Raw genomic sequence first — 12,624 nt, 5'->3', positions numbered from 1 at the left:
AACATCATGAGCCTCGATCTACGCAATCTGTGAGCTTCACAACCCTATCTCGATAGATGCCTCTTACGACAATCATGGGTTGCAGAAGACAAATTCTAACCCGGATCTTCACGGATCCACACTTTATAAGTTTCATGAAGGTGATATCACACGACTTACAAAGTGTACCTTCCTTTTAAGTATCATTAAAACTTGAAAATTAGAAGAAAAACAACAAATTATTCCTGCTGACCTGCTACGTGCGATGTTTTCCGATCGATTGCCAAAACAAATTGTTCCTCGTACCAACTACTAAAATCTTAACTTCGGCAAATTACTAGAACATGTTTTTTCTTTATTCAAAGAGAAGGTTTCTTATTTTGTTTGAAAAAGAACGATAACAATGAAACAATGTTCGCAACTAAGGTAGTTTCGCCAAAACGCACCGGTTGTCAAACGCGCGGACTTCCGGCAACAACAAAGACACGTGTGTGGCTCCTGTGTAATGGACTCAAGTCGCCTTCATGGGCGAGGACGCCTCAATATAACAGAGGAATCAGCTCGAAACGTGGACGAAGATGAATCAAGACACACGTCGTATACAAGCGTCCTGTTACAGCTTGCAACTGGATCAGTTTGTGGCGGGTATTTTGGGTATGCAGCAGGGAAGGGTAAAGGTATGTTCAGCATTGAATACAGTGATAGATACATATACTTAGTCGTAGAATGCACAACGTCACGCTCTAGCACCACTCACCACCAGCATGTCAGCCATTGTAGTTGCTGCTGTTACCAACTACAAGGTAGCTGCTGATTCCACAACTACAAATACTACCACCACACCACCGTGCATCTCCTACCGTGCATCTACTACTACTACTACTACTACTACTACTACTACTACTACTACTACTACTATAGATTAATGCTTAGTCTCTGAATATATATAATTTTACAGACTACTACTACTACTACTAGTCGTACTTGCTCAAGGCTCAGGTATAGTTTTCCCTACTACTACTAGTAGTATTAGGGAAAACTATACCTGCGCCTTGAGCAAGCACTTGTAGCCTGGATATGTGCGCTACATAAATAACATATAATAACTACTACTACTACTGCTACTACTACTGCTACTACTACTACTACTACTACTACTACTACTACTTCTACTACTACTACTACTACTACTACTACTACTACTACTACTACTACTACTACACTTAAATACCATTCCATACACATGCATGTTATGTTCTATGAGAATAAACTGCTCATTGTGGTCACTATGAATAGTTTTCATATCCAGTATGATGTTGAAAATGCATATAAGTTATGTTTTGTTGTAGCATTTGAACCCTCTGCTGTCACAGCTCAGCTTTTCTTGGAGAGATTCCTGCTGCTGAAAATGTTGCTTGCTGCCATAGCAACAAGTGAGTCTGCATCTCTCTCAGTGATATTCCCAGAGGGGATTCTAAGGAAGGGTCCTCTCTTTCAACAGTAGTAAACTAGATCTTGAGAGAATAGATTAGCTGATTATCTGGATATGTAGAATTTGGGCCAGACTTTCTAAAAACTTACATACTAAAATTTAAAAGTGACAGGTGAAAATATTTGCATTGTTCTTGTTACTTTTTTAATCCTTTGACCTACCATCCTGAATTTTGGGCCCCAAATCTGTAAAGGTAGCAGCATGCCATGGCCTGATGATGATGTGGACTTGGGCGGCCATTGAGTTTTCTATTGTCAATGACAGTTAGATGTATAAACAGCTTTAATTACTTTGCCATGGATTGTGTGATGTCTCAAGCTGTAGCTCACCTTCCCTTCCACTGTGCCAGGTATGTTCTGCTTGTCCTTGATGGCCATGATTCCGGCAACGAGTGAACACTTCCAGCGAGCACGACAACGCTTCCAGCTGCGCTTCCTTGACAAGGGTGTTGTCACAAGCATCATCGGTGGAGGAATTCTGGGAGCAGGGATGACAGTCTCAGGAGCAGTAAGATGATATTTCAGTATCTGTTTGTGCTACTGGATTTTGGACCCATGAAGAACAGAAAACCCTTGGTTAGACCTGGCTTCCAACAACCCAAGCTTGTTGTAAGAAGCAATCATGCTGTTGTAGGACAAAACTCAGGGGATCTGGATGCCATGCTGTCTTTTTAGTTGATGTATGGCATTAGGGCTTCCACGGGTACTCGAGTACTCGAGGACGAGTCAGGTTTAGCTGGACTCGAGTCCATTTTCAAGGACTCGAGGACTCGAAAAGGGGAGATAACTCGAATTATTGACGTTGACGGACTGTCTGCCATGTGCTAAGCATGAGCGTCCGTTAACGTCTAATATTAAGAAAAAGATATAACTTTATTATCCCAGAGGAAATTCTCATACATCCAAACTGTCTCAAAATGAATATATACTTAGTTCACAAAAATATACACAATAATTACATGCTCAAAACGAATGCTATTTACAAATAAAACTGACATGATATAATTTAATTAACCACATAGGTAAAGAGGCTGAAAAATTCTAGTTCTAATCACATGATGGTGATTCAAAAATATTTGTTGCATTCACGAATACTTGATGGTATGAAAGACTGTCGAGCTCTGTTTTGAGGGAAGGTAATCGACAGCAGCATCCAGAAGGAAGTAGTTCAAATTGGTGAGATCAAATATGTCAACTATCATATCAAATTTTTGCTGCCTTTTTGAATATACTCGAAATACACTCTAGAAATTTTGCAAGCAGTATTAACAATTTTGAAAAGTCTGTTTTTGTTGCGATGAGACAGATCCCCATACCAACATAGAAAATTGTAGGTCAACACACTTTGAAAAAAGGTTTGATAAAAAACTGTCATTACGGTTTGTCAATGCCTTGACGATAATATGTTCAGAATCAGAAATTAGGCCAGTAACAGTGGCGTCATCTGCAAATTTCACAGTAAACTAGTCATATATTGACAAGTAACAGTCATTGGTATACAAAACGAAGAGTACGGATGAAGTAACACATCCATGTGGATCTCCAGTAGAGGTTGAGAGAAAAGAAGATTGATAAACATTGACACTGACATACTGAGTTCTATGTACCCTGAATTCTTTAACCCATCTGATAATGTTTTTATTAACACCTAGATTAAATAGTTTATTCCTCACACGGTGTGGCTGTATGGTATTAGTTGTTACAAGTCTGCAGATGAGAGTCAATATTAAACATCGATTGAGATTTCACTTCTTAAAATGATTAGGTAACTATCTTGACAATTGATCGTTTGCTTGAAAGGTATGAATTTCGAGTACTCGGGTCCGAGTCGAGTCTCACCCCTCGAGTACTCGAGTCCAAAAATATGGACTCATTGAAGCCCTATATGGCATCAGGGAGATTTTGGAGCCAGAACTACCTGAACCTCTGATAACAATGATTGTTGAAGCTGTAATGTTTTGACTTACTGGAGACTCTCATCAGCACATTCTGTTGTAGGCCCCAGCCATGGTGGCAGTACAGCTTGGAGCAGGGGTCAGGTCTGCAGGTGAGATCTGGGTGGGGGCTGAGGATGGGGTTGGGGCTGAGGGTGGGGTGCCCATGTAGTGCCCTGGTATGCTTGTTGTGTGGCGGTACAGCTTGGATCAGGGGTTAGGTGTGCAGGTGAGATCTGGGTGGGGGTTGGGGGCTGAGGGTGGGGTGCCCATGTAGTGCCCTGGTATGCTTGTTTTGTGGCAGTACAGCTTATAGCAAGGGGTAGGGGAAATTTGTTTGGGTGGTGGTATGTGGTCATAGACTACACACAAACAGTTCAAGCCTTGTGAGAGGCCAAGATAGTAAGCTACTGAAACTCATGCTCCATAAAGATAATGTTTTGTAGAATTATTGACAGTAATAATGTATCTATATCTGAGTGCACTGTTGTTGGATGTGTCAATCCTAAAGGGACATGGGTATCAGCAACTTAACATTACACTGATGACAGATATACAGCTTGATGCATGTTCTCTGACCTTACCTACTGTTTACAGTTTCCATTTTCTAAGATGCTGTCGGATATCAGTTGTGTCCCTGTGTACACGTGGTGTCCACTCTGTGGTGTGTTGTCAGGGTCACGCTGGCTGGGTGCTTGGTGGGAGTTGTCCTGTACGGGATGTTGGAGCCGTTTCTCACAAACATCTTGAAGCCGAGACAACTTTACATGCAATATTTGTGGGTGTTTTAACTTTCATTTTAAAGGTGCAAATATGTGTGGAATTTGTTGTGGAATGGTGTCTCAGTGGGTTAGCAGCATAAACCTGGCACAAGGAGAGAGTACAAGCATAGGTGAACGCACATCGCTGTATGGGGAGATAATCTAGAACTTCATGTAACCTAATCCCCTCGGTGCCATCGCTGTATGGGGAGATAATCTTGAACCTCATGTGATCCCCTGTGCCATCGCTGTATGGGGAGATAATCTTGAACCTCATGTGATCCCCTGGGTGCCATCGCTGTATGGGGAGATAATCTTGAACCTCATGTGATCCCCTCGGTGCCATCGCTGTATGGGGAGATAATCTTGAACCTCATGTGATCCCCTGGGTGCCATCACTGTATGGGGAGATAATCTTGAACCTCATGTGATCCCCTGGGTGCCATCACTGTATGGGGAGATAATCTTGAACCTCATGTGATCCCCTGGGTGCCATCGCTGTATGGGGAGATAATCTTGAACCTCATGTGATCCCCTGGGTGCCATCGCTGTATGGGGAGATAATCTTGAACCTCATGTGATCCCCTGGGTGCAATCGCTGTATGGGGAGATAATCTTGAACCTCATGTGATCCCCTGGGTGCCATCGCTGTATGGGGAGATAATCTTGAACCTCATGTGATCCCCTCGGTGCCATCACTGTATGGGGAGATAATCTTGAACCTCATGTGATCCCCTGGGTGCCATCACTGTATGGGGAGATAATCTTGAACCTCATGTGATCCCCTCGGTGCCATCACTGGTGCCATCCTGTATGGGAGATAATCTTGAACCTCATGTGATCCCTGGGTGCCATCGCTGTATGGGGAGATAATCTTGAACCTCATGTGATCCCTCGGTGCCATCATGCTGTATGGGGAGATAATCTTGAACCTCATGTGATCCCCTGGGTGCCATCGCTGTATGGGGAGATAATCTTGAACCTCATGTGATCCCTCCATGTGTATCTTGAACCTCATGTGATCCCCTGGGTGCCATCACTGTATGGGGAGATAATCTTGAACCTCATGTGATCCCTGGGTGCCATCGCTGTATGGGGAGATAATCTTGAACCTCATGTGATCCCCTCGGTGCCATCACTGTATGGGGAGATAATCTTGAACCTCATGTGATCCCCCATCGGGTATGGGGAGATAATCCATCACTGTATGGGGAGATAATCTTGAACCTCATGTGATCCCCTGGGTGCCATCGCTGTATGGGGAGATAATCTTGAACCTCATGTGATCCCCTGGGTGCCATCATGCTGTATGGGGAGATAATCTTGAACCTCATGTGATCCCTCATCGCTGTATGGGGAGATAATCTTGAACCTCATGTGATCCCCTCGGTGCCATCGCTGTATGGGGAGATAATCTTGAACCTCATGTGATCCCCTGGGTGCCATCGCTGTATGGGGAGATAATCTTGAACCTCATGTGATCCCCTCGGTGCCATCGCTGTATGGGGAGATAATCTTGAACCTCATGTGATCCCCTGGTGCCATCGCTGTATGGGGAGATAATCTTGAACCTCATGTGATCCCCTCGGTGCCATCACTGTATGGGGAGATAATCTTGAACCTCATGTGATCCCCTGGGTGCCATCGCTGTATGGGGAGATAATCTTGAACCTCATGTGATCCCCTGGGTGCCATCACTGTATGGGGAGATAATCTTGAACCTCATGTGATCCCCTCGGTGCCATCGCTGTATGGGGAGATAATCTTGAACCTCATGTGATCCCCTGGGTGCCATCACTGTATGGGGAGATAATCTTGAACCTCATGTGATCCCCTCGGTGCCATCACTGTATGGGGAGATAATCTTGAACCTCATGTGATCCCTCGGTGCCATCACTGTATGGGGAGATAATCTTGAACCTCATGTGATCCCCTGGGTCATCATCACTGTATGGGGAGATAATCTTGAACCTCATGTGATCCCCTGGGTGCCATCGCTGTATGGGGAGATAATCTTGAACCTCATGTGATCCCCTGGGTGCCATCGCTGTATGGGGAGATAATCTTGAACCTCATGTAACCTAATCCCCTCGGTGCCAACTCAACTGTAAAGAGGTTTCATAATAAGTCGAATCAATATCTGTTATAGTGGTGAATGGTCACATGATCAGTCATCAATAGTGATGTATTTAGGTCAGATATACATACTATATAAGACATACTTCGTCTGTATAGTGTGTGCTTTCAATATAAGTCTATGACAATAAGTCCTAATAGCATGCTCCACTTACACCTTCATTCAATGATATAAACCAGTTTAACATCACATTTCTGTAAGCTCAGTAAGGAATTGTGACTCTACAATAGTCTAGACTAGCATGTGTTGTTTTCCAGCCTCCAGGACACGCAGGGTGCACCGTACTTCACGCTGTCACTCCCTCTGGCAGCCATGGTCTCCATGGCGGCGTTTGCCCTGAGCTGCTGGACCCCTGGGATATGGAAGTGGACGTGCGTAACTTGACCACGTTGTTACCTGTTGGCACGCCTTGGCAAAGTGGACTCCAATATACAGTGCTTATTGTAAAATGGAAATGTACATAAAATCAAGCTTAAATGCTGTCTTTATTTTAATTATCTGTAAACACTAAATGATATCTAAAACTCAATTTCACACAAATGTACAAACAAAGAGACGCCTGCTTTATCAGAATTTTATTGTCTTGTTTCATGCTCAGGATTCATAATGAAGGTGTTGCTATATTGTAGTCCAAGAGTGGGTCTGTCAGAGTGGAGTTGATGTGGTCCCCCCACCTGTGTGGTGTAGTGATGGGGATGTTGCAGGTGCCCCTTGTGGTGATGCTACATGACACTCTAGGTAGGTCTGTCAGAGTGGAGTTGATGTGGTCACCCCACCTGTGTGGTGTGTACCTGTGTGGTGTAGTGATGGTGATGCAGGTGCCTGCAGGTGCCTGGTGATGGTGATGCTACATGACACTCCCTAGGTAGGTCTGCCAGAGTGGAGTTGATGTGGTCCCCCACCTGTGTGGTGTAGTGATGGGGATGCTGCAGGTGCCCCTTGTGGTGATGCTACATGACACTCTAGGTAGGTCTGCCAGAGTGGAGTTGATGTGGTCCCCCACCTGTGTGGTGATGGGGATGCTGCAGGTGCCCCCTTGGGTGATGCTGCAGGTGCTGCCAGTGGAGTTGATGTGGTCCCCCACCTGTGTGGTGTAGTGATGGGGATGGGGATGCTGCAGGTGCCCCTTGGTCTGCTCAGGTAGGTCTTAGGTAGGTCTGCCAGAGTGAGTTGATGTGGTCCCACCTGTGTGGTGATGGGGATGTGGTGCCCCCACCTGTGTGGTGTAGTGATGGGGATGCTGCAGGTGCCCCTTTGTGGTGATGTGTAGATGACCTGTGTGGTGTAGTGATGGGGATGCAGGTGCCCCCTGGCTACATGACACTCTAGGTAGGTCTGCCAGAGTGGGAGTTGATGTGGTGCTGTGTGGTGTGTGATGGGGATGCTGCAGTGATGTGGTGATGCTATGACACTCTAGGCAGGTCTGCCAGAGTGGAGTTGATGTGGTCCCCCCTGTGGTGTGTAGTGTGATGGGATGCTGCAGGTGCCCTTGTGGTGATGCTACATGACACTCTAGGTAGGTCTGTCAGAGTGGAGTTGATGTGGTCCCCCACCTGTGTGGTGTAGTGATGGGGATGCTGCAGGTGCCCCTTGTGGTGATGCTCCATGACACTCTAGGTAGGTCTGTCAGAGTGGAGTTGATGTGGTCCCCCCACCTGTGTGGTGTAGTGATGGGGATGCTGCAGGTGCCCCTTGTGGTGATGCTACATGACACTCTAGGTAGGTCTGCCAGAGTGGAGTTGATGTGGTCCCCCCACCTGTGTGGTGTAGTGATGGGGATGCTGCAGGTGCCCCTTGTGGTGATGCTCCAGGACACTCTAGGTAGGTCTGTCAGAGTGGAGTTGATGTGGTCCCCCCACCTGTGTGGTGTAATGATGGGGATGCTGCAGGTGCCCCTTGTGGTGATGCTACATGACACTCTAGGTAGGTCTGCCAGAGTGGAGTTGATGTGGTCCCCCCAGCTGTGTGGTGTAGTGATGGGGATGCTGCAGGTGCCTCTCGTGATGCTCCAGGACACTTTATGTGTCCTAAACTTTAGGAGCTGCAGAGCCTGTTAAGAAGAGACATATTGTCTTGTTATAATAGCATGTTTATTCTTGTATTGAGAGATTGGGCAATACTTAATTATTTTTGATATTTCCTTACTGAGCAGTCAATTTAGATGTCTTTGCCTTATGATTATTGATATGTGGTTCTTCACTCAAGTGTTGAGACTTTAAATAGTTCACTGGGTGTGTTTTTCACCTCCTAGGGGGATCCACTAGCTTCTGCACCGTGATGTCCCAGGTGCTGATGTCAAGGTGGATGCGGAGGAAAATGCCGTATCTTGCCAGGTTCCGATCAGGGGTATCACACTGGTGGCAGGTGAGGTGTAGGGTCAACACATGGTGACCGCTCTGGAATTAGGCTAACTGATCTGTGAGGTACATCCTTGCTGACATGACATATACTGATGGACAAAAGTTTTGCAACAATGTTTATTGTCTTCATAGATCACACACTGGTAAATTCCAGTACAAGGTCTCGGTTCTAGTCACAACATGTTTTGTTTCTAATGGTGATATATGTACTTGTAGTGAAACACCACTGGGTTGAACAACTCTTATTATTTATGGCTTGTTTTAGCCAAACATCTCAATCTAATAGTTTGAATGAGTTAATTTGGAAAGTTAAAAATAGGTCTGTAGTTGCCTGATTTCAGATCATGATCGTATGTGAGAGACTAACCACTACCACAAGCCTGGAAATAGTGACATGTTGAAATGACTACAAATTCAGAGCACAAAAGTATTTTGAGGATGTGATAAAACAATTCATCTTCCTGTTTACTCTGTCCAGGTCCTGTTTATGCTGTCTTCTGTGATTGGAGCATACATTTCAAAATCAGCCAATCAGAATGTGCCAACAGGTGTCAGTGAATTGTCTGCATTCATTGGAGGAGTTCTAATCATGTTTGGGGCAAGACTTGCCTCTGGATCCACAAGGTGAACTACATTTTGAACTAACCATGAACACAGGAGGATATTTTGAGGGTTTTAGTGGTAGCTATGTACAAGACTACCTGTTTATTACTTGAAGGTTACGGATTTACTTACCTTATTAAGTAGATGAAAGTCATTGACGCAAATCTTAGTGTACCAATCAGAAGGTTGGTTTCTGATTGAGTTTATTTCTGTTTCAGTGATCATATCATCTCTGGAATAGGACTTTTATCTCTCCACTCTCTCGTGTGTGTCCCAGCTATCGTCGTCGGTGGTGTTTCTGCTGGGCTGGTGCTGTCGTAGTACACAGTAACATGAATGGGAGGGCATGGAAACTGTGTGTTGTGGTGAAGGTTCTTGGTTGTCACAGTGATAACAGAACACGTCTGAGCAGGTGGTCCTGCGACTGCTGGTGTTGATGGATGGTGTTGATGGATGGTGTTGATGGATGGGACTGTAAGTCAACTACTGGTGTTAATGTTTGTCTACAGATGTGGACAGCAAGTCCTACAGCTGTTGGTGTCAAGGTCATGTGTGTAGGAAGTTCAAGGACATCCACAGTGGATTAAAGTGCTAGCTATCTGTTGCTACTCATGTCTGTACACAGATGCTGTGAAGGACAGCTGGGTATGCAACTGCTGGTGTCAAGGTCATCTGTGTAGGTAGTTCAAGGACATCAACAGTGGAAGATCTACCAGCTATCTGTTAGTGCTGGTGTGTGCATACAGATGCTGTGAAAGACTATAGGAAGTTTGACAGGGAGGAGACTTCAACAAGAGATACCTACACCATGATTGTGTCCTGATACCTGTATATGGGAAGACATTGGCAAGACATGAAATCTCTAGGATTGTGTGTTGATGATGGATGTACATTTGGGAGGAAAACCGAAAGAATTTTTTCCCCCATAATTGTGTACATCTTAACAGTGAAGTAGAACCTTGTGAATTTGAACTCAGATATTTGAATTTCATTAGTAACATTAAACTCAGCTGTTACAACCATGTAACATTGACCTCAGTAGTAACCTTGTAGTAACATTGAACGTAGGTGTTAAAATCTTTGTAGTAACATTGAACTTAAATGTTAAAACCTTTGTAGTAACATTGAACTTAGGTGTTAAAACCTTTGTAGTAACATTGAACGTAGGTTATAAAACATCTGTAGTAACATTGAACTTAGGTGTTAAAACCTTTGTAGTAACATTGAACTTAGGTGTTAAAACATCTGTAGTAACATTGAACTTAGGTGTTAAAACATCTGTAGTAACATTGAACTTAGGTGTTAAAACATCTGTAGTAACATTGAACTTAGGTGTTAAAACCTTTGTAGTAACATTGAACTTAGGTGTAAAAACCTTTGTAGTAACATTGAACTTAGGTGTTAAAACATCTGTAGTAACATTGAACTTAGGTGTTAAAACATCTGTAGTAACATTGAACTTAGGTGTTAAAACATCTGTAGTAACATTGAACTTAGGTGTTAAAACCTTTGTAGTAACATTGAACTTACGTGTTAAAACATCTGTAGTAACATTGAACTTAGGTGTTAAAACATTTGTAGTAACATTGAACTTAGGTGTTAAAACCTTTGTAGTAACATTGAACTTAGGTGTTAAAACATCTGTAGTAACATTGAACTTAGGTGTTAAAACATCTGTAGTAACATTGAACTTAGGTGTTAAAACATCTGTAGTAACATTGAACTTAGGTGTTAAAACTTTTGTAGTAACATTGAACTTAGGTGTTAAAACATCTGTAGTAACATTGAACTTAGGTGTTAAAACCTTTGTAGTAACATTGAACTTAGGTGTTAAAACCTTTGTAGTAACATTGAACTTAGGTATTAAAACATCTGTAGTAACATTGAACTGAGGTGTTAAAACATCTGTAGTAACATTGAACTTAGGTGTTAAAACATCTGTAGTAACATTGAACTTAGGTGTTAAAACATCTGTAGTAACATTGAACTGAGGTGTTAAAGCATCTGTAGTAACATTGAACTTACGTGTTAAAACATCTGTAGTAACATTGAACTTAGGTGTTAAAACCTTTGTAGTAACATTGAACTTAGGTGTTAAAACATCTGTAGTAACATTGAACTTAGGTGTTAAAACCTTTGTAGTAACATTGAACTTAGGTGTTAAAACCTGTGTGTCTGAGGTTTTATTATATACCCATGTAAACTTACGATAATAACACAGGGTTGCAATACGGATGATGTTGTCAAATTCCGTATTGCACCCCAGATTCCATATTGAACACCTATCGCTACGCTATGATTTGTTTTATTAAGTAACAGATTAATGCAAGATAAGAGGGTATATAATAAATATAGAACGACATACTAGTGCATTTGGATGTTTTGTATTGAACTTGAAGATGTCATGGGAGCAGAGAATCCAAATGCACTAGTATGACGCTTCTATATATCTATCAAATATAGCCTATGTGACTGTACTTGTGCAGCTGTGTGTTCAAAACTATCAATGTATATGATGTACAGTTCAGAAGAGCAGTGTTCCTTATTTTCCTGGCAAGTGTAGTCACTGTTATCCATGACAAACTGATCCCTCCAAGACTGGCCTACAAGCAAGTCATTACCATGTGATTGGTACCAACCACACCATGCTGTTTTGTTTGGGGCACCATGTTATCCAAGGATTGTTGGTGCCAGTTACTGGAGTAATGTAAGCCTTGTTTGGTTTACCTTGCAAACATAAGACAAGACAGAAAAGCTGCAGAAGCTGTTTTATTGATGTTGGGGAATGACATGATCACTAATGAACACATGCAATTGAGTAAGATACCATTAAAATGTTAAAACCAAATAAATTGCACCAATGTTTCATATCAGCAGAATAACTATGCTACAACTAACTATTCATTTCAGTATGAGTCTGCATGGTTAGTGCATTACCCTGTCCAAGGCTGGCCAAAATCTACAGCACGGTTTGCTACTGTCACCACTACAAAGCATGGGAAGATACAGAGGTTGCATGCAGTCCATAGTGTAGACACAAACTACAATACATAAGAATGAAGTTATGTAAATCACAAAAAGTAGCCAACTAGGTAATTGGCAAATTAAATGTGTTTTGGTTTACATTAATGAATGTGCTGACAGAAATTCTTGAAGTAGCCTTATGCGTCCCATGTGATATTTGAGACAAACATGTCTCTGTAGAAGTTACTTTGTTTAAGGTACATATTTCTCCCTTCACCTATTATCATATCCTACTGAACAGGTCCAGCACTTTCATTCAACAGTACACAGTAATGCGAAGGGAGAAAAACATGTTTAAAACTTGCATTTTCCGATTAAACAGTGTATAAAATAGC

At 42.8% G+C, this 12,624-nt stretch overlaps 1 protein-coding gene across 1 annotated transcript; it reads left to right on the top strand.

The window, feature by feature from the left end:
* The first annotated feature begins 444 nt into the window (after nucleotides 1-444).
* LOC124279309 lies at nucleotides 445-12,624 on the top strand. Its single transcript, XM_046715121.1, has 10 exons — nucleotides 445-656; nucleotides 1,329-1,412; nucleotides 1,821-1,978; nucleotides 3,469-3,519; nucleotides 4,082-4,182; nucleotides 6,560-6,677; nucleotides 6,932-7,040; nucleotides 8,554-8,666; nucleotides 9,141-9,286; nucleotides 9,484-12,624. The coding sequence occupies exons 1-10, from the start codon at nucleotides 485-487 to the stop codon at nucleotides 9,584-9,586; spliced, it is 1,155 nt and encodes a 384-aa protein (XP_046571077.1). The 5' UTR covers nucleotides 445-484; the 3' UTR covers nucleotides 9,587-12,624.

The sequence above is a fragment of the Haliotis rubra genome, unplaced genomic scaffold, assembly GCF_003918875.1.
Source record: "Haliotis rubra isolate DU_JTF1 unplaced genomic scaffold, ASM391887v1 Scf25, whole genome shotgun sequence".
Classification (NCBI taxonomy): Eukaryota; Metazoa; Mollusca; class Gastropoda; order Lepetellida; family Haliotidae; genus Haliotis; species Haliotis rubra.
Note: the sequence above shows the minus strand (reverse complement) of the source record. Positions and strands in the feature narration are given on the sequence as shown.